General features: G+C 49.3%; 5 protein-coding genes across 5 annotated transcripts; 2 read left to right on the top strand and 3 right to left on the bottom strand.

The window, feature by feature from the left end:
- Positions 1-878: 878 nt before the first annotated feature.
- KY384_001157 (uncharacterized protein) lies at positions 879-3831 on the top strand (the record flags this gene model as incomplete). Its single annotated transcript, XM_044809689.1, has 2 exons — positions 879-1415; positions 1534-3831. The coding sequence occupies 2 exons, from the start codon at positions 879-881 to the stop codon at positions 3829-3831; spliced, it is 2835 nt and encodes a 944-aa protein (XP_044673596.1).
- A 110-nt stretch (positions 3832-3941) lies between these two features.
- Positions 3942-7303, bottom strand: KY384_001156 (uncharacterized protein; the record flags this gene model as incomplete). The annotated part of the gene is made up of 5 exons (XM_044809688.1): positions 3942-5216; positions 5372-5968; positions 6016-6076; positions 6137-6662; positions 6715-7303. The coding sequence occupies 5 exons, from the start codon at positions 7301-7303 to the stop codon at positions 3942-3944; spliced, it is 3048 nt and encodes a 1015-aa protein (XP_044673595.1).
- A 965-nt stretch (positions 7304-8268) lies between these two features.
- On the top strand, positions 8269-11026 carry KY384_001155 (uncharacterized protein; the record flags this gene model as incomplete). The annotated part of the gene is made up of 5 exons (XM_044809687.1): positions 8269-8723; positions 8778-8812; positions 8861-9332; positions 9388-9441; positions 9508-11026. 5 exons carry the CDS (start codon positions 8269-8271, stop codon positions 11024-11026), a joined length of 2535 nt encoding a protein of 844 aa, XP_044673594.1.
- A 775-nt stretch (positions 11027-11801) lies between these two features.
- KY384_001154 (uncharacterized protein) lies at positions 11802-12830 on the bottom strand (the record flags this gene model as incomplete). Its single annotated transcript, XM_044809686.1, has 2 exons — positions 11802-12383; positions 12447-12830. 2 exons carry the CDS (start codon positions 12828-12830, stop codon positions 11802-11804), a joined length of 966 nt encoding a protein of 321 aa, XP_044673593.1.
- A 1091-nt stretch (positions 12831-13921) lies between these two features.
- KY384_001153 (putative PKS/NRPS-like protein biosynthetic cluster) lies at positions 13922-21739 on the bottom strand (the record flags this gene model as incomplete). Its single annotated transcript, XM_044809685.1, has 1 exon — positions 13922-21739. The coding sequence occupies one exon, from the start codon at positions 21737-21739 to the stop codon at positions 13922-13924; it is 7818 nt and encodes a 2605-aa protein (XP_044673592.1).
- Between the last annotated feature and the right edge of the window lie 554 nt (positions 21740-22293).

The following is a 22293-nucleotide window of genomic DNA, read 5'->3' as shown; positions in this document are numbered from 1 at the left end:
CTAGCCATTGAACTAGACTTATTGTGTCAGTGGAGGCGAAACAGCGACCATAGAGGCTTCTGATTAGTGAAGACTAAGCCCCGAGTGCATACTGGCATTGGCATGTGTGGTTCCAGCAGCCGAATCCTCATGAGCGGAGGTTCGCTTCACCTGATCTACTGCAGTGCGGCTCTATAATGGGGCCGCCTTTCGGCGGGAGATCTAAGGGGACCGACACCACTGATATGCGAATGAGGCTCTGGTGATCTCATCATGCATGATGTGCTGGCACACAGAAAAGTTGCCCCACCTCAAGCCTTCGGGCGTCATGAGGTGGTATATGGGGTCCCTGACGCCCAGCATCTTTATCTTTCGTAGTCGCTCAGTCGCTATCTTTCATTACAAAATGGAGAACCAGGTCCTTGATACTCGGTACGTTAATAAGAACAAACTTCACAGTCTCCTCCGTCGACTGTTTCCAGCAAGAGACTACACCGTCGAGGTTGGTACTGCATGTCAACGTGATGATCTGTAGCTAAGGATTGCCTAAGCAACAGGGTCAAAACTTTGTTTTGACGGTTTCCCGCAAATTGACTAAAGTACGTACACGATGTCACCTTTGCGCCCAATGATCTGTTCAAGCCTTGCACTAGGACGAGATCACATCTCTTGCATAATCCCGTCAAAGTCTGTCATAGCCCACCGAGATATTCAACTGTCAGGCGTTAAGGCGCAGCCGTCAGCGGCAGCATCATCTACATCCATGGATCCAAAGCACCTTCTAGATCTGGCATAGCTCCTCGGCAGTCTGAGCCTTACGCCCGCTCGATAATCTTGTTGCCTTGTGAGATGTCTCCAAAGAATTTATGTAAGACTACAGTAAACCTGAAAGTACAGCTATGGCTGAGTTGAAAACACAGATACAAGCGAAGCGCTACCCTAGCTCAGACCGTCGATTCTCCTTTGTGCCCGAAGGAGTCCTTGAAAGTTTATTTACCGTCGACAAGATCCGGTCAGCCTTGAGACACTCCAAGACACAGCGTGACAGAGAGTACGAATGCATAAAATCAATTCAGCAAGGTGGTAAAAAGACGTTCGCTATCTTGGTTCTCATACAAAGGGCCCATCAAATTATAAACTTCATTGAAAATGAGCAGCTCCAAGGTAGCGAGCTTGACGCAAAGCTGCCTTACAGTAGCAAAGCCGCTCTCGAAAGTATACTACCAAAGCCTGATGCCGAAGATTTCTACGAAAAGCAGTGGGAATTCACAGCGCCCATTTTCAGGCGCAAGACTGGTCATCGTTGCCTTGATGAACGAACTATCTTTCCTTTTATCGAAACGACGAGCCGCGAGGGAGGTGGCTTTGGGGCAATCTACCAGGAGAAGCTACACCACAGCCACAGTACAGCCGATCTATGGACACAAAAGCGTCCGGTAAGACCCGCCTTAGTCCTAGTGCAAAATGCATGGCTTCATCAAACCCTTGATATCAGGCACTTCAACACTCTTGCTAACGTTGCGAAACCTATCTAAGACCTTCTAACTGAAACAGGACCATACTATCGTAAGGAAAGAGCTAAAAGCTTCTCATCAAGATACTACTTTTGAGTTCCAACGTGAATGCCGAGTCCTTTCCTTCCTCAATTGCTTAGAACACCCCAACATTGTGGAACTTCTTGGCTCCTATACTCTGAACGGAATACATAACCTCATCTTCCCTGTTGCTGATCATGACCTCAACGCTCTATTGCAAGGGCAGCAACCGTCAGACTTTTCATCAGAACAAGATTTTCTTTTCGCACTTTGTGGGCTGGCATCTGCACTTGAAAAGCTTCACACATACTCTTGTGAAGACCTTGATGTCACGCTTATCGGCTGTCACCACGACCTGAAGCCTGACAACATATTGCTTCTCGGCACGAAACTCATCCTTGCTGACTTTGGGTTGTCCAGTTTCAAACCAGCCTCTGAGGGTTCAAAGACTACTTGCACGCCAGGTGATACCCGTTATCTTGCCCCTGAGTGCGAAGATTGGGATAATTCCTTCCAGCCAGGCGAGGTAGGACGCAAAAGTGATATTTGGTCTTTCGGCTGCGTACTGTCAGAGGTTATCACGTACATGATGCTTGGGCCCTTCGAGGTAAACCAATTCGAACAGTCCCAGAAGGTAACTCTGGAGAAGTCAGATGGAAGGTGGACCCTCTGTTCCTTCCACGCGGGCACGAAGCTCAACAAGAATGTGGAAGTATGGCTTACAACATTGGACCACACTGCGACGACAGCGTGCAAAGGTATGCTCAATTTGGTGCGTCAAATGCTAAGCATCGACCCGGATGACCGCCCGTATGCCGACGAAGTTGCCCGCTGCTTGCGTTTCTGGACGATCGAGAGCATATTTACCCATGTGAACGTCGCTCTGAGCAGTAGATATCGACCGTACAGACGCGAACTCGACATGCTAATTGAAATGGAGCGTCTGCACCTCTGGGGACAAATCGTAGGCCTCAAAGGCCCTTATGACAAAACTGTTTGGCATAAAAACACTTTTACTGTTAACAATAGCTTCCATCAAACATTTCAAAATCTGAAAGACATCGAAGAGAAAGTGGTACTACGGTCGGAAACAGGAGATGATCTTCATACCAAAGCCATCCAGCTCCGCATGATCAACGACAAATTGGTGCATACATTGCCAGAAGCCTCGCAAGCCGCGCTTAATAGTCTGCTAGAGCAGAAGCTATTGAACACAGATGATCTGGGCTTCCTGGAGCTCATAAAGCAAACTTTCGATCAAGGTTCGCAACATCGGAGCATAGGGACACTTGCTGCTGTAAGATATATGAACCAACTATGCGAAGCACCTACCAAAGGTCACGGTAGACGCATGCAGCTTGGAGAGGTATTCTCCAAGCTACAAAAGTCTTTTCACCTCTTCTCTATCGAGGAAATCAGTGCAGAAGGTAAACATCCAACGCAGGCGCTGGTTGAAAAAATCAAATACGAGGAATTCTGGCTTAACAAATTGGGCGAAGAACTCTTTGATCGGATAGGATCAGTACTGGAGCTTCTTCGAACAGCCTCTCGTTCAGACAAGGAGTTGCGACTTCCCTCCCCTATCGGCTGGTCACATGACTTACCCAATCATACTTTCAAGCTGATTTTCAGCATCCCAAACTCAGGAAATGCCAGCACGAATGATCCACCACGTATCCAGACGTTAAGACAGTATATCGAAGCGAGCGAGAAGCACCGGCCAGCTCTCGATGATCGTTTCTTGTTGGCTCGCCGACTTACGGGCACTCTGTCGAAACTCCACAAGATCAAATGGGTGCACAAGAACATTTCAGCGTTCAGTATTATCTTCTCCCTACAGCTAGATGATCGACCACACCAGAAGATACCGTTGCCATACCTGATCGGCTTCAACTATAGCCGTCCAAGTGATCCAGAGTGGTGGAGTAGCCTGCCGCAATATGACATCGCAGTCACAGACTACTGTCATCCAGAATATTCCACACAAATGACCAGGGTACGCTATCAGCCCAGATTCGACTGGTACAGTCTTGGCTTGGTAATGCTTGAAATCGGACTGTGGAGAACACTGGGAAGTATGACGAAGAAAAAGGAGACGGAGGGGATGTCGCCTCACGAGCTGCTGCAGCATGTACAACGGAAATATGTGCCACTTCTTGACTTCTACATGGGCAGAGGTTACAGAGAGGTTGTTGAGCGATGTTTAGTAGGCGACATTGGGCCAGAAACCTCGGATAGGGAAGGCCATGACACTGATACAGAGAAGTTTGAACTTGTACAGACGGTGGAGGAACAACTAGCGAATTGTTCATTTTAGACCAGCTCAGCGAAGACCTTGTCATTCTTGCACTGCTGACAGACTGCGAACGAGACTGTACTAGGGCATTAAACAGACACAACAACGAATTTGGTATGTATTGCCATTCGTCACTTCCTCCTAGCGTTTCGAGCCATCCTCAAAATCATGCCACTGTCAATAGTGGCCGGATGCCTCTCGCCGAGTACTTCGCGTCGCCCGTCCCGGGCCCACAACGCCATCTCCTCCGCAGCTGCCCATTCCTCACGCGCAAGCAGAAGATTCGCAAGATTGCTGACGGTCGTCAGAACCGAACTGTGGTTGCGGCCATAGCGCTGGATTTTTGCGTCCAATACTTTTCGATTTATGGATTCGGCTTCCTCAAATTTACCTTGCTCCCTCATCAAGGCTGCTAGGTTGCCCATCCTTGCAATCGTCTCGGGATGCGCTGGGCCCAAGACTTCCATTCCCTGGGATAGGAGATGCTGGTAGGTACTTTCGGCTTCAGCCATCTTACCCTGTTTGGACTTAGCGCCGGCGATATTCGAAAGAATTTTGAGTGTTGTGGGATGGCTCCCACCGACGCGGTTCTTGTTGACATCGTACGCCCATTGATATAATTTCTCAGCTTGCTCATATTTGTGCTGCTCTTGGTAAATTAAAGCAAGATTGTTGGCTATGATAACTCTGTGAGGATGCTCTTTTCCAAGCGCTTCCTGACTGCTCTCAAATACTTCCTGATACAGTTCTTCTGCTGACACAAGGTCGTGTTGCCGTCTCATTACGCATGCTAGACTGTTAATGCTGAGCTGAGTGCTAGGGTGCTTTCGACCCAGCGAAGTTTCTCGCTCTGAAATGACTTGTTTGAGCAGGTTCTCCGCGGCATCAAAGTGATCAAAGTCTAAATGTAAAAGGGCTAGGTTGCTCATTATGTTTAGCGTCGAGGGGTGCGAAGCCCCATTATGCCGCTCACTTAGGCCTAGAACTTTTTCGTACAGCGCTCGCGCTTCTTCGTACTTGCCCATTGAGCGTAGACAGGCTGCCAGATTACCGGCACTAATTAATGTGCTGATATTCGAAGCTCCCAATATCTTTTCAAACCCGTGATACACCTTGGAGGCTAGGTCTTCAGCATCATTCAAGGCGCCTTGCGAAAGAAGTAATTGTGCCAAATTTCCGGCACTACCCAACGTTTCGGGGTGTTCTGAGCCGTACGCGTGGGTTTTGATGTCCAGACAATCCTTGAATAACTCTCCAGCTAGGCTGTAGTCACCTTCCTTAAGATATATTGTCGCGAGAGTGTCTTTGATGTTCAATGTGTGAGGATGCGCAGGTCCGAACGACTTGTTTCTCACTTCTATTACAGACATTGCTATTTGCTTTGCTGACTTGTAATCACCCTGATTCTGTGTCATACCCACTAGTGTCAGCTTCTTTTGGTTTGACCGCTTCAGAGAAAAGATCCCGTCACTTGCAGCGATTGGTGTAGGTATGCTAACAATTTGCAGGGAGAAGTATAGTAAAAAGGCGCTGAAGCGGCCGATCGAGCAGAGTCACGTACCTGGGCTACAAGAGCTAGATCTGCACGGGCATTGTCAAGTACCACTCCAGAGACCGGAAAATTAGTCTCAGCCTCCATTTTTCCAATGAGCTGGATCAGTAGAGTACGTGCGTCCGTCAGTCTGCCTGCGATGCGAAAGACAGAGGCTAATTGCATGCTAAGTGAAGTGACAATCGGATGGGTACGCCGAAATACTCGACCCATGTCCTCAAGCTCTCTTTGATACGTTCTCTCAATTGACTCCTGCGGCATAATCTTGCGATATTCATACGGGTACCTCATTTCTTCAAGAAACCCTTTGTTGGCCATGGACAGGATTGAGGGGCTCTTCCAGGCGAATATTGTTCTCTGATGTATGGGAGCCAAATGTGCCTCCACAGATTCAGAGCTGAATCCAAAATTTGATAACAGCGAAGCGCTTTTCTTTGAATCCTGTGGTACACCAAATCCAATCTCTAGGCAAATCGCAAATTGAAGACTGGCCCTTTCTTTCAACTCATTCAGACCTGGAGCCACAGTCCACACCTCAAGGTATCGAGCAATTGAGCTCCGCACACTTATGTGTGAGCCTATTAATTGTTCAATATTGTTGTTGATCTTGTAGAAATAAGCAGTTGGATCTTTGAGCAAAGAACACGACTTACCTGAAAGAACGTCTTCACGAAAAATCGTTCAAAATCCCCAAACTCTGGAGCGCACAAAGTTCTATTTGGTGAAAGGCATGGATTAGAATTCTCTTGATTCGAGGCTCCTCATTATACTCACGACTGCGACTGGTCTCGGTGCGGTAATTCCTCAATCACCAAAGCGCGCTCACTCGGCTCGTTGTCCAAAGCGGTCAAGAGAAATGTCCTTAGACTATCTATTTGACACTCGCCAAGATCGTCGACTTTCTTTAGACATTCATCCAAGATTTCATGGGTCTGGTCGACAACTCTCGTAGTTTCTACCCACTGGTAGCCTGGCTTATCGGCAGGAGGGACTCTACTCATGTCAAGCTCTTGGTTGAGTATAGAAGCTGACTTGTCATGTTTCATGTCGTCATGCAAGCGGAGCAGCCACAAGCATATTAGTCCTAGCGAATACGTATCTGTCTTTTTGGCGGACGATAGACGAAAACCTCGATTGTGCCACTCAGGCGCTGTCCAAGGCCATGAGCTCGGTAGCCGGAACAGACTTTCACTGGCGCCAAAACAAGAGTATCCAAAATCGCATACTTCTGCACGGAAGCCCATAGCTTTGTCGGACCTGACTAGTATGTTTTCAGGTTTCAGGTCACCATGAACAATATCTATGATATGATTAGCTTTCGTCTGTAGGCCGGACACTTCTCGCAGAATAACCACAGGAGTGCATGGTAACAACAGCGTTTGCAACGTCCGCGATCAATTTCAAGCACTGTTCGGATGTCAAAGCTCGCGCCTCGGCAGAGACCATGAACTGGAGAAGATTCCCATGCTCTGCCTTTTCAAATACCAAGACAGGAAAGACTTGGTTCTCGGAAACAACATCCCAGCATACGCCTTGAAGCTTTACGATGTTAGGATGTTCTCTGATGGATGGATGCCCAAGAATACAAAGCTCAGACGTGGTGTGGGAGAAGCAGTCAGTGACCTCCTTTGGGTCTGTTGAGGTGAAGTAACGCTTGAAGACGAAGCTCGAGGCTATGTTGATAATTGACTGCTGGATCTCTGCAGTAGCACCTCTACCAGCAGTCTCAAGTGCAGGCTGCCATGTGATAGGCAGGATATCGATATGACGCCATTGTGTGGCAGTCAAGAAAGCAATCAAGTCGTATGAGAAAGCTATGCAAGGTTTATCTATAGGCGCTGCACTGTGAGATAACCAAGACGAAGTATAAAAACTGACGAGATGTGCGCAAGACTCATCGGTCTCTTCAGAAAGACGAAGTCTCTTTACTCCAGAATCCATGGTGGCGACTTTGTTCGCTGGAGGCTGATAGGTTTACAACCAGCCCAACCCATTTACATATCGTTCTGTGGAGGGAGAGGGTATGATACATCCCTCAGCCTCGAGCCAAGGCAGAATTGCAGCTTACCAGCGAGCGTCTGGAGAGAAGCTGACACGGAACTGGCTATCTCGAGTAATCTATATGCGAAGATTCAGGTCAGAGCCATTTGTTGAGCGGTTTCTCGGAGAAGACTCATTGATGAGGGCAGCACTATGGGAGACATTGAATGAAGTGAAAATAGTCACGAGGTGTGTGAAGAGGCTGTCGCGCATTCAACCGCCTTAGACCTACTTTCGCGTCAATAGCAGATGGTCAAGTACCATTTGACATCTGAGACATCTAGGCTCTTCGCTCCCAATAATTTTCTCTCCGACAAGTACAGCATCTCGAGCATCAACATCTAGAGAAGAGAGGGCGGAATGGAATCCGCGGCCGGAAGAATTGGCAACTTCAATCAGAACTCTAGGGGGCATTGTTAGGGTTACGGTACCCCGGAACCCTCCCTAACCTAAATGCCTTAGACTTTCCCTGCCGGCAGCTCTAGTCCGGTCGTCAGGTACTGAAGCCTAAATCGATTTCCCATAAAGTGACTGCATTCAGATGGCATAAGTGATGCCAAAGTTCGCAATTTCGAAGCATCTTAATTATGTGTTCTCTCACAACGATGTCTTAAACACACTCATGAGGACTCAGCGAGCGACGCCCCTTGGATAAGCCCTCGGGCCGCTGGGTAGCAATCTTCAGAAGCCACTGCGTTATGCTGCCGCACACATTGAATCGGTTCAAGAGAAGGTCATATGATGAGGGGAACTCGAGAAGATGCAACATAAGATACGGTCGACATCAAGCGTTGTCAAAAGACGATGATGGTGTCACAACGCCATTATATTGCGAAACCACTGCTTTACCATAAGGCTATATCGAGATGGCACCATCTACGACGACCTCTTACCCCTCGAACTGGTCTCGCTCTATTTGTTCGAGCTCAGATCAATCACCTGAAGTAGCTTTGGGCCCGGAGCAATTGTCGCTCTATTTTCTCGCCGTCGTCCAGGGCTTGCAAATCGATCTTCTGCCTCTCGTTTCTCAAAGAGCCCTAGACCTTGTGGGAGTTGGGGCAACTGCGAGCATACGTCAACTTCTCGTCAACATCGACGCCAGCGTGGCGTTCAAAACGATGACGTGGAACCTTGAAAATGAGGTCGAGAATTTTCATCGTCTAATTTCCGAGGTCTTGGTCCTAGGCCATCGTTCCTTTCACAGCCATCCAAACATTATACATCTAGAAGGCATATGTTGGGAGCCAGGACAAGATGGGGATGTGTACCCTGCGTTGGTATTTGAGAAGACTCGCTACGGAGATCTCTGGGACTTCATGTTGTCAGAACATGGAGTGGCAATGACCAGTAGAGCCCGGCTTAACATATGTGCAAGTATTGGTCAGACTCTTCAGGAACTACACGATGGACGTTCGTGAGCCCCACCCTTTCCTACCAATTGCTGCTTACAATGCCAAGGGGTCATTCATGGTGATCTAAAACCGCAGAACGTGTTGATTTTTCAGACTGAAAGTGGCGACTTTGTGCCAAAGATTACCGACTTTGGCTTTGCAAAACCGTGTACAACTGAATCGGATCTCTTCTTCCAGTTGCCCCACTCAGGGCCGTGGACGGCTCCTGAGCATCATCGCCGCCGATTCAGCTCCTCGCAAGCGCTTAGTATGGAAGTATACTCGTTTGGAGTGCTCTGTCTCTGGATGCTACTGTATAATACAAAGTGCAACAAGGACGTAAAGTTCTATAATGATATGGAAAGTCTCGAGGACCGGTCTGTGAATGAACACGCTTATCATCTCCTCAATTCATCACCTGAAATTGACCAAGAGTCTCTGCATCTGCTGCAAATAATCTTCGATTCCTGTCTCCCAAAAGATCCAAGCAACAGGGCAAAGAGCTTGGCACCCGCTGTCACCTCATTAAGCCCCGAACGGTATGTCATATCCGAGGCTCTGTAGCATTCAGAACCCTACCTGATGTCCAGTCAGCGTCTCGAGGACAGATCGTGTTGAATTGGAAGCTGCAAAACCCCCTTTTTCCAGGTAAGTTCCTCAAACCTGATTTCATCACCTGATATTCGTCTCATCTGACCTGTGATAAAAGATCAGACTCTCCTTAAGTCAGCTGACACAGCTTGATTATCGGGTTCGAGTCCGCATTTTCCAACTCCTTGGGGCGCAAGTGAGTTCTGTTGTCGAAGAAGATTACTCTGCTGTCGAACTAGAGGCTTGCTACCAGCTTGCCTGGTGCTATAAACTAGGCTTTGGAACAGAGAGAAATGACAATGCCTTCGGGTCTTGGCTCCGAAAAAGTAGGAGAAGTGAGGAATCGTTCGACCAAGAGCTCAAAGATTTGAAAGAAATTGGTGCAACGCCGCTCGCGAATGTGTCAATATACAGCTCGCATACCAAATTCTCCACCTGGCTAGAAGAGGGGTGTGCCTTGGCTATCAATAGCGCGCAATACTATCGCGAAGTAGGCCGCATCGAAGAAGCTGAAACTATACTGACTAGAGAACATACTGACTGGCAAGAGACACTTGGTCTACATCATCCAATGGTTTTCGATCGTGCCAGTATGTTAGCCACGCTCATGATGGAGCTTGGTCGAGACAAAGAGAGTGTCACTTTGGCGGAGCAGACATTTGATGAGGCTTCTGAAAATACTCACGCGGAGTTCACGCGTCCAACCTTGGCTCTGATTACTCTTGCTCGAGCATACGTTCGCTATGGACAGCTTGAACAAGCTAAGCCCCTTCAAAAACGTATCGTCCAGGCAAATGAGATTTTCTACGGAGAGACGCACCTTAACACCTTACAAAGCAAGCAGATTCTAGCTGTCATTCATTTGATGCAAAACAAATTGAGTAAGTCAGCAGCTATGAATGAGAGTCTCTTGCCACACTACTCGCACACTCTTGGTGAAGACCACGGTGTCACGATCAACACATTGTTGTACTTATCACGGACATATGTCTTCCAGAACCGATTTTTAAAGGCTGAAGAGATCACCAAGCTCTTGATAGAGCGAGCCAAGAGGGCTTTGGGTGATAGGCATGAGATAACACTTATGGCTCGTATTCAGCTCTCTCTCATCCTTTGGTCAAAGCGAGAATGGTTCAAATTACTTGGCCCGCGCGCGGATGGTACACTCCAGTATGACATCATTGACATGGCCCAGGAGCTCTTGGGTGAGAATCACCCCTTCACGCTGGAGGTCATGTGGAACACAGCCCGAAATCTCTTCTTCAAGAGACAAGTGGAGGATGCAATAGTCATGACATCGACTATTGTCAAGCGCGCGAAGGAAAGGACTGGTAGCGACGCTTGGGAGACCAAGTTCTATCAAAGCAAGATGGATTACATACTTTATTGGCATAAATGGGAGTCGATTGGAGTCCGACTGATGACTTTCAATTTTGGTCGTTTCGTCATCACCAGCCAACATCGCCCTCCTCCTGAGTTGCGACGACTCTTTGGCATCCTCTATACACGAGTGCCACTACCTGAATCAGAACAAGCTGGCATGATGTATGATCGCGAGCGCAATATCGATAAATCGCAGCAATCAGTACCGTCAGGTAGCAAAGGTTGGAGATACTGGCTACCAGTAACGAGACTGCCCTGACACAATGGGCACCTGGTATCAAGATTTGGTGCGTAGACTCATCATCCAACGGCTGTCTTAGACAGCGGAGCACAAAGCGCCTCATGACAACACATTAAATTGAGGAATCTGTTCAAGGACTACGTACCTATTGCATTCAACAAACCAGTTTTAACGGGTTTGGTCGGATATCTTGGGGACCTCGATGAGGTCAGGGGTTCGCGCAAAGTTTTAGGATGTACTCGAGTGAGGAAGCGGAAGCGGCCTCCGAATTACCAATCATTTTTCGTTCCTTTCATCAAGGGCGATGAGGTAAGCCTTCCGTTGCCAGCCATATGAATTGCGCGTCTTGATTGCCAGGAAATCAGACATTGTCTTCGATAAACCAAGCAATCTCGATCTGATCTGCTTCATCAAGACAAGGCCGCGATGGGCAAATTGGACCAAGTCACCGTTAAAGCGTTACAGCTCACCGCGCCATAGGCACCAACAATAGAGGCCAAAATTCTACGTGGTAGACTCCTAGGCGTTGAACCTTTTTGCCATCATAGCCAACATGAACGCAAGGTGACCTGGACTAGGCCACGATATCTCAAGGGTCTGCTTCCTTCTCTGTTCGAGGTCTTGAGAACGTCAAATGCCTCAAGGCATGGGCCGACTATTCAAAATGGCTCGTATGCCGAGTTCCGCAGGACACACTCTCCACGGCAATGAATAAGACATATACCGGTATAAATCAGGCTGAGATCCTTGGACTTATAATTCAATCTTCCGAGTCTGAATCTCCTCTTACCAATCAATAAAACTGGTCCACATCACCCTTCATCCCCGGATGAAGCACCTTGATCGGATCATCCAAATCCACATACCCCATGAAAGGCTTACTCATCTCATACCCACAGAACCTCTGCAACCAAATCGGCAACTTCTTGATCTTCTCAACATCATTACAAATATACTGATTTTCCTCCTGCCTCAACCACCCTCTGGTCGTGACGGCCGACCACACCGCCCTTGATTCGTCTGTCTGGTTCCGGGAACCACCATGGTACGTCCCACTTAACATCATCACTCCGTCGCCTGGTTGCAGCTCAGGCTGGACAGCGGCTTCTTCCGATGGGAGAATGTCGTAGTCCCATAAATGACTGCCGGGGATGAAGCGTGTGGCGCCGTTCTGGCGGGTCGTTGGCGTATCTGCTAGAAAGAAAGCGATGCTAGTGTCTCGACCGAGAGTATGCGATTCAGCGTAGGGCTGGCGATTGTGGTGGACGAAATCATCGCGGTGGAGCCCCTGGGCGCGGGCACCGGGGCCAATAATGAAGCCTTGTGTGTTGTTGAGTTGAGGCTTGGAGACACTCGTTGTGATTTCTTCGGAGTTCTAGAGAATGGGGATTGGTATCATTGGGACGGGCTCTGAGAGTGAGGAGGTTCAAAATCTTACCCAGTAGTCTTTCAATGTGCTAGTCATGAAATGATTCCCCACTGTCTGCCAAACAGGATGCCCCACAAGTTCTAACGCGTACGTCTCGGATTTGCTCACCATGCTGGTGAGCTTTCGAGTTTCCTTAGGCCAGAAATCTCCAGGGGTTGGTGCAAGGTCAATCGTGTATGGCCTCAGCTCCGAGCTGATCTTTGCACGGACTTCGGGCTTGATGATCTGGCGGACGACACAGAGTCCCGCATTTTTCAGACCTTCGATGATATCCTGCGTAAGAACATCCTCAGAGTCGTATGATTCACAATCAAGGTCTGGCACTGCTGGGATCGATCTTGGATCTTTTTGAGGTCTGGCGTCTACAGTGGGCAAGGTTGCTGCTGGCGCCATGATTTTTGGGATGAAGAGAAGTCAGATGAAAGGATGAAGAAGACGGCATCTTGAAGATTACAGTTGAAGGTGCCAACACACGCCAAGGATGCACGGAGAGTTTCATCCTCAGCCCTCGGCTGTAAGGTAATGTCTTTGTGTTTAAGTGCTTACACGGTCATCTCTGACAGCAGCATGCTAGCGTCTTTGTGGAAGGAATGTCCATCGTCATCTGACTCTCCACACCCGAGCGATCATGCAGCACTAATTATTCTCCACATCGAGGGGAACGGGTTCAGATTTCTTCAGACCAAGACTGCGCCGTAATAAAGCATTAGGGGGTTCAAAGTGGTGCGATGGCGATGGGCTGACCGACTAGACAGATGGCCTACAGATTTGGCCTAATTCACTGAAACCACAGAGCTGTACATTGTCACCGTGCGAGAAGTCAGAGAAGGTTGAGACTTTTCCAACTCGCTCCATCGATGCCAGGATAAACACGATGATTTGTACCCGAGAGGGCGGGTCGCAGATACCCCCTTGAATGCAGACTAGAGTAGCCTAGGCAATCCTGACGTTCGCTTGTTGAAGCAAGTGAGAACCCTGATACGTAAGCTGATGTACATTAAATTAGCTGAGCATCGCCAAGCCCCCATTCTCCCTGGAAAGTCATCCTGCACCGAGAAGGATCCGATGAGGATCCGAGGGCAGCGCTCATGATCAAAGGATCGCCAGAAGATCCCGTTCGATTGAACTCTGTGGACGACCTACTTTCTCGTCCCGATTGGCTTAGTCAAGAGATTCGTGGCGCTTACAGTGACCCGTTGCTTTCTTGAGAGGATGCCTTTAGCTCTCGATACTAGAGATGTGGCAAGATCGTGGCGTGGCGTGGAAGGGGAAATCGTTTCAATGCTCTACGAAACTAGACGTGCTTGAAGGTATCAATCTAAATCTACTACTTAGGGCTTTCGTAGGTAAATTTTAGAGCGTTCTATGACCTTGTTGTCCTTCCTAGTTTCTTCACTTGCCTAGTTTTTCTGCATTTAGTAGCTGGCATTTGTCGATGTCCACTATCGACGTCCGTCGTAGTATATTGCGTAGGTAGTACTGGGTCAGGCTCCTGGTCTAGTGTCTTTGATACGGGACCAATAGCTCTGTAGAACCTGCTCATCGATCTCCGGTGCAGGATAAATGTCACCACCAAAAACATGTTGCCCAGGAGGGCAACCCCTTAGCAGATCAGGGGCACTCTGCTCCGTAAGTCCGTCAATGACTGCGGCAATGTGAGCCAAAGGACTCTTTGGGTGCGCAGCAGCGTAGATGAGTGCTCTCTGCTGCCATTTGGTGAAGGTTTGTATGTCGTACCTGCCGCTACCACCACCTTCTGCAGCAACTGCAGCGCCCATCAGCTCAAAGAATCGATCACTGGTTGGAGCTGGCGCCCTAACAAAGTCATAGTCATGACCAATCCGGGATAGATCATCCACCATAACGCTGACGATGGTTTTGCTTAGATAGTCAACAGGCAGCACAACAGAGAGGTCAGCATCCAAGGCAGGAAAGCTACCCAATTCGATACTACCAGCAATTAGATTATGTAGAAAGTCGCCGCGGTCGTGACGGAAATGACCTGATGAAGCGGATGCTGTAACGAAGGGCACGCGGTATACTGAGGCTTTCGCGCCTCGCCAACGTGCTGCTGATACCATTCGCTCTGCCATGTATTTCGAGGTAGAATAGCCGTACTCACGATCATGCTCGGACACCTCGTAACCCAGGTGTTTGGGTAAAGTGGCAAGCGTTGAGATTATGTGAATGGCCTTGCACCGGCCGCGAGCGGCGAGTCGTAGAATTTCGTGAGTGCTGACGACATTGGGGCCAATGTATTCTTCTAACGGTCGCATCCAGTCGACGAGAGCCCCGGCATGACAAACAGTGTCCACTTGATCTGCCAGACGATCAAAGACTTCTTCGTCTAGCCCGAAGAAAGGCTTTGCAAGGTCACCGATCACAGGCTGAAGTAGTGACGCGTAGTCTGGCTTCCAGAGGTCGTAGCTTGCCAGAACAGTGATCAATCGCTGCATGCCAATCTCATCCCCTTTAGCACGCACCAGACAGTGGGCTGAGATACCTGAGTCGAGTAGCTCGTGCAGAATGAAGGAACCAACAAAGCCTGTGGCACCTGTGATGAACACGGAATTAGGACGCTGAAGACTTCCGATGCTATCAAATGTAAGGCTCGCATCGAGATAGCCTTTCTTGACCATTGAAATATCTGGACCAGATGACGCTCTGTTGGCGGGGTTTGTACCGTTGGGTGCTTTCTCCACGACAGCATCCGAAGTCGTGCTCCTTTCCTCTGCATCTCTTTGTAGCTGTGACAGCAGATGTTGGCTGAGTGACTTCAAGTTTGGATGATTCCAAGTGATGCTACTTGTGGACAGTGTTTTGAGGCCCGTCAATTTGGCTAATTGATTTCGTATGAGGACTGCCGTTAGTGAGTCGAATCCAATATTTTGTAGTGGGACATCTGTATCTACTTCCTCCGCTGACGTAAATCCAAGTGTTTTACCAACAGTTTCGCGCACCAAAGCCAACAAGATGCTAGCGTGTTGCTTTAAAGGAGCTTCGCTCAAAATTTCACGTAGTTGCCGGGTTTCATTGTCTATTCGCATCTCGCTATTGGTTTTCTCGTCATCTGCCTTTTGGTCCAATAGCAAGCGGAACAATGATGGGATATTACCTCTTTCCTCGATCAATTGACCCCGCAATCGCTTCAGATCTAGTGCTGCGGCCACTGTTATCGCACGGCCACTACTCACCGCCTTTGCAAACAGCTCTAGTCCGTCTTCCGGCTTAAGCGGATCAAGACCCATCCGGGCGAGATGAGAACGAGTCGTTCTATCATTCAGATTAGCCGCCATACCCTCTCCATCCCATACGCCGTATGCTATCGAAGTGGCTGGTAGACCTTGAGCCTGACGTATATGAGCGAGCGCATCAACAAAAGCATTTGCTGAAGCGTAATTGGCTAGACCTGGCAAACCTAGTACGCCAGAGACGGACGAGAACATCATGAAAAAGTCCAAGTTCATATCTTGAGTGAATTTGTGCAAATACCACGCGCCATCAACTTTAGGCCTGAATGTGCTGGCAAATTGCTGCGGCGTTAACGTTGAAAGTATTCCATTGTCAACCAGGCCGGCAGCGTGGATAACGCCACGTAGAGGCCTCTCCTCATTGAAAGTCTCTGTGAGTGACTTGATACTCTCGAAGTCACCAACATCACAAGCTATTATAGTAGCTTTCGCGTTGAGTTGCGCTAACTCGCCAATCAATGCCTCCGCATTAGGCGTTTTCATACCACGGCGGGAAGTCAGCACAAGATCAGAGGTACAATAGGTGCTTGCAAGCCACTTGGCCATTTGCTGGCCGATCCCTCCAAGACCGCCTGTAATCAGAATGGCACCTTTCTTTCGAGGGGAGAATGGCTGTTGTTTGGCTATCCCTTTCGAAGTGAGGACTTTTTGTATCCGCGGCCTGAAAACCTGCCCCTTTCTGATTGCACAATCAGGTTCATCAGAGCTAACCGTTATTACTGAAGCAAGCGTGTCAAATGTATCCTTGTCTAAGTCCAAATCGACAAGACGCAGCTTTAGTTCTGGATGCTCGTAGCGGGCAGTCCTCACCAGGCCCCAAAGAGGCGCGGCAGCTAGGCTCTGCTCTTCTCTGTGGCTCCAGTCGCCACTATCATTGTGGAAACTTTGAGAGAGTATGTTATTGTCGCCATTGCGAATCTGAACGCCTACCGCTTTACGAGTGATCCAGACCAATGGCGGCACAAACCCCATCGTAGCTGCCGTCTGCAACTGATTGACCGCCCTTATTGTAAGATCAAGCGCCCCGGGCGGGATTTCGACGTCAGAAGGACTATCCCAGAAGCATAGGAGACCATCTAGGTTTGCCGCGTCCTCGAGTTGCTGGGCCTGTTTGAGCTGAATGCCTGCACGCGACAAGGCTTTCTTGGCCTCTTGTATCCATATCGTGTCTCGGTCTGGGCATAAGTAACCCCACGACTTGCTTATTCCACTTGATATATCTTTGGTCCCGTGATCAGCAGACCATTTGACTTCGAATTCGAACCGGTCAATGCCAAGGCAGTCTCTCCCGTCCTCCTCATCATCAGGATTAGTTTTGGAGGCGCGCTTTTGGAGGCTAGAATCCAACATCCCGAAGGGCCTGATCTGTTTATAACGCTGCCGCTGAAAAGCGTACGTTGGTAATTGAACACGTTGATAATTAAAAGGCTTGAAGTATGCATGCCAGTCAATGGGTATATGTCTCACATGTAATTCAGCGAGAGTGTTCATTACCACTCGTTGATCTTCTTTCTTCCCAGTCATGAGCGACGGTAGAAAGGCAGGCATATCATTTCTGAATTCATGATCGGAAGTGAGAGATGAGGCTGCCATCCCGCACAGGACCGACTGCGGCCCCAGCTCAAGGCATATATTGACACCCTGCCGGTGAAGTGTCTGAACGCTATCACTGAAACGAACAGCTCTACGTACCTGTTGGACCCAGTAGTCTGGCTGTTCGAGCTGGCCTGCCTCTGCCAGCCTGCCTGTGAGACTGCTGATCATTAGCAGCTTGGGCGGGCTGAATTGTATTGTCTCAGCAACGGTCTGGAAAGCCAACAGCATTCTGTCCATATGATGTGAGTGGAAAGCGTGAGACACGTTGAGCTCGGTCACCTTGCAAGCCAGCTTCCTTGTAGTATGGGCCATCATGAGTTTGACGGCGTCATCATCGCCAGATATGACCGTCTGTGTCGGGGAGTTGTAGACAGCGATTTCAACCCGTCCGTCCAGATCTAATGCAGAAATGGCCTCTGTTACTTCAGCGGCGTCAGTGTTCAAGGAGGCCATGCTACCTGATCGGCCTGATGCTAGATCTTGCATCAGACGACCACGTGCTGCCACCAACCTACATGCACTCGAGAGATCGAGGACGCCAGCCACGTGAGCCGCTGCAATTTCGCCCACACTATGGCCCAGTACAGTCTCTGGTTTGACGCCCCAGCTTTCCCATAAACGCCACAAAGCTACTTCTAAGCTAAAGATTGCTGGCTGAGCGAAGTCAGTGCGATCCAGCAGTAGCGCGGTCTCGCTCTGCAAATCCGCCCACATGACATCCAAGAGCGGCATTTCCAGATCCGTGAAGCGGGCTGTAATGTCCTCTAACGCTTCACAAAAGAGAGGATACCTTTCGCTAAGACCTTTTCCCATACCCAGTCGCTGGCTGCCTTGACCAGTAAATAATATAGCTAAGTGGGTGTCCTCGTTGCAACTGTTATTGTGATTGCATATCACACCAGCAAGAGGAGGCAACTCATTTGGCCGAGCCTCCGAGCAGGCGACTAGCTTCTGGAGGAGGTCTTTCTTGCTGTCGGCAAACAATGCGACACGCCGACGGAAATGGGTGCGCGTCGTTGCTAGCGAGCACGCCAAGTTACCGAGAGAGTCACCCTCCTTATGGGATGTGTGAACCTTGATGTGTCGGTGGAGCTTTCTAATCTGATGACGCAGAGCTATGTGGGACTGCGCTGATACGAGGAATGGTAGCATAGGCGGCGACTGAACATGGTTCATGGCCGATTGTTCAGCGACTGACACGACAGTGGGTGCTTCCTCAATGATGAGATGTGCATAAGTGCCGCCGATACCGAAAGAGCTGACGCCCGCCCGGCGCTGTGTGTTGTTGACGGAAGTCCAGGGCTGATGCTTCAGGACCAGTGCCATGTTGGCTTTCTCCCAGTCTATTAGCGGAGTGGGCTCTGTAATGTTCAAGGTCTTGGGAAGCATGTTGTGTTGTAAAGCGAGTGCGACTTTTATGACGCCAGCGAGTCCAGCAGCAGCCTGAGTATGGCCAAGATTTGACTTTGACGAGCCAATCCATAGCGGTCTATCGGTACAAAAACGGCTGCTGAAAACCTCAGTTATTGCTGTACCCTCGATAGGATCGCCAAGTTTAGTGGCGGTACCGTGGGCTTCGACGTAATCAATATCACTTGGACTCAAGCCGGATGTGTGAAGCGCTGTTCGGATGAGGCGCTCCTGAGCAGAGCTGCTAGGAATTGTTAGGCCGGCGGCACGGCTTCCTCCATGATTGACAGCAGTGCCGCGCAGTATGGCATGGATTATGTCACCATCGCGCTGAGCGTCGGACAATCGCTTTAGCACCACAGCGGTTGACCCTTCACTCAAACCAGTGCCTTGTGTATCGGCTGAGAAAGCCCGACAGTGACCGTCAGGAGATAGGCCTCGAAGTTTGCTAAATTCTACAAAGAGTCCCGGCGAAAGAATGGTAATGCCGCCCGCCACAGCCATATCGCACTCTCCTTGCCGTAAAGCTGTGCAGGCCAAGTGTGTGCTGACTAGCGATGATGAGCATGCTGTATCCACAGTCATCGACGGGCCTTCGAGACCCAAGGTGTACGATACACGGCCGGAGAGGGTGGCACTACTGGAGCCAGTCATAGCGTATCCGTCTAAATCTGCAAAGTCTGGGATCGAATTGTGGGCAGCGATATTGCTTTGGCCAATAAATACACCGGTTTGACTGCCACGCAACTGTTGCATAGTATATCCGGCGCTTTCGAAGCCTTCCCAACACACTTCCAACATAATGTGCTGGGTGGGGTCTAGTGCTCTTGCTTCTCTTGGTGAGATGCCGAAGAAGGCAGCATCGAAAGAGTCAATACCGCCAGCGATGAAGCCACCACGCCGACAATACGATTTGCCAGGAGCATCTGGATCGGCATCAAATAATGCATCCGAGTTCCAGCGATCTATAGGGACATCTGTGATTCCGTGATGGCCCTTGGCAAGCATTTCCCAGTATTCCTCGGGAGTTTTGATGCTACCAGGAAGGCGACATGCCATGGAAACGATTGCTATGTCTTCATGAATACTCGTTATGGGAGTATACTTCACCTGCCGCGGGCTTTCAAAAAAAGGCTGAGTATTATTTACATCTTTCTGGCTATCATTTCCAACTCGTTCGAGGTATTGCGCCAACGTTCTAACAGTGTAATGCTCGAATAATTTAGCTGCCTGCACCGGCTGGCCCATCAGCTTCTCGAGTTCCGTTTTCACTCGGGGTACACGGAGAGAGTTGCCACCGATCTGGAAAAAATTGTCATTGGTCCCGATACAGTCATGGCCTAGTACAATCGTCCAAATGCTCAGTATGCTGCGCTCGAGCTCCGTTTGGGGTTTTCCTTTTACGGTTCCAACTTCGGCTGCCACCATCAGATCTGGAAGTGCCTTCTGGTCTATTTTACCATTCACAGTCATCGGCAAAGCCTCCACTTTGACGAAGAATGTTGGCATCATGTAAGCAGGAAGGCGATCAACGAGCCATGGCCGTAGGATCTCGTCCAGCGACCAGTTGACATTTGTCTTATCGATACTCTCGATGGTATTGCATAGGCAATACGCAATAAGCCGATCATCACGATTGAGCACAACAGCTGCCGAAACATCTTTGTGGGCCGTGAGGGCAGTCTCGACATCCCCTAGTTCGATACGATATCCCCGGACTTTGACCTGGCTATCAGTGCGGCCCTTTAGCCTCAACCTGCCGGGAGCTGTGAATCGAGCGAGATCGCCAGTGCGATATAGACGTCCATGGTGGAAAGGATTCTCAAGGAAGCGGAGTTTTGTGAGCTCGGGACTATTGTGGTAGCCGCACTTTACACCGATACCGGTAATACATAGCTCACCTGTCGATCCGAGCGGCACGTTGGAGAGGTTCTCTGCGTCCAACACATACAGTTGAAAATTAGGGACAGGAGTGCCAATATCAATATCTTGGTCATCTTGCCTCACCCTACCCATGCTCGCATAAATTGTGGCCTCAGATGGGCCATACGCATTCCAAACTTCATCAGCGCGGGCAAGCAAGCGATCAGCAAGTCGACGTGAAAGCGGCTCTCCTGCGGTGACGATTCTAGCAAGTCGATGATCCATCCGCCAATTACTATCTAGAAGCATTTGCCAGAAAGAAGGTGTTGCTTGCATAATGGTGATAGAATGGCGTTGCATTGACTTGATCAAAGCGTCTGGATCCCTGAGCTGATGCGATTGAGCGATGACCAGAGTGCCACCACTGATGAGTGGCAGGAGCAAGTCTGCAATGGATATGTCGAAAGAGACGCTCGCCACCGCTAACAGACGATCCGTCCAGTTGCATCCTGGTGTACGTCTCATGGCAAGCAGAAGGTTGCAAAGGGCTTCATGATTCGCCCTAGCGCCCTTGGGCCTGCCCGTCGAGCCTGACGTGTAAATCATATAAGCAAGGTCCTGCGGCCGAAGGTCTACTGTGGCCACTTTATTGGCATCCAAGCTGCTTGACTCGCTCCTCACCGCATCAATGTTCAGGTTCATGTCTTTCCACAAAGACAAGTGCGCTTGAGTGACACCATCAGTGACTACAAGCCTGGGACTGGCATCATCCATCATTTGCTTGACTCGCTCAATGGGTATTGAAGGGTCGATAGGCATATAAACGGCACCCGCCTTCAGAACCGCTAAAAGTGAAATGATGAGATTGATAGATCGATCTAGCACTATGCCGACCACATGCCCGCGTCTAATACCGCGCTCTTCTACTAGGATGCGGGTCAGGTGATTTGAAAGCGAATCAAGTGCTTTATAGGTCAATTCCGTCTTGCCACAGATGACTGCAATGTTATCCGAGTGTCTTTCTGCAGCGCGCTCAAAGATCTGTGGTAGGCAGAATCTTAGGGTTGTGCCATCGTCAGTAGCATTGAATTGCTCTATCAAAGTCCGGCGGTCTCCTTCTGGACTTCTCTTTCCAGTCGAAGTCCTGCCATTCACAGTATTCATGAGATGAGAGTGTGTCATGATTGTTCGGTAAATATTGTTCTGAAGCTTCTTGAAATCCCGGCACGAAATTTCAAGGCTTTGACAGACGATATAGGACCAAAGGTCTGCCGAATGACATGAAGCAAACCAGCTCGACAGGTTGGGGGAATGTACATCAATGACTGCATCTCCTCACCGCACGAGGTCAGGTTTTCCAGCCGCTATGGGATGAGAGGTCATGAGCCTCGACGTGCCCAGACTTACGCTTTTCCGCTCGCTGACTTTGTCGCCTCTACCAAGAGACAATGTAGATGTATTGGCAATGACTTCATTCTTCAGCTTGTCAGACGGTCGGGCTACATGCCGACTTAAGTTAGAGCTAATTTCTTTAAAGTTCAAGGTATGTCGTCTCAACTTTTCAATACCGAGAGAGGGAAAGCCCTTCTCAACGAACACTTTCCTCCACAGAATGAACGGTAGCTGTAACATCATCAGTAGTGTATATCACCCTCAGGAATAGTCCCACTTTGCTTTATGGAGGACGGTAACTTCTCGGAAACATTCAAATCCTGTTCCGCTTGTAGGGGCGGCAT

The sequence above is a fragment of the Bacidia gigantensis genome, assembly GCF_019456465.1.
Source record: "Bacidia gigantensis strain McMullin 20006 chromosome Unknown contig_125, whole genome shotgun sequence".
NCBI classification, from domain to species: domain Eukaryota; kingdom Fungi; phylum Ascomycota; class Lecanoromycetes; order Lecanorales; family Ramalinaceae; genus Bacidia; species Bacidia gigantensis.
Note: the sequence above shows the minus strand (reverse complement) of the source record. Positions and strands in the feature narration are given on the sequence as shown.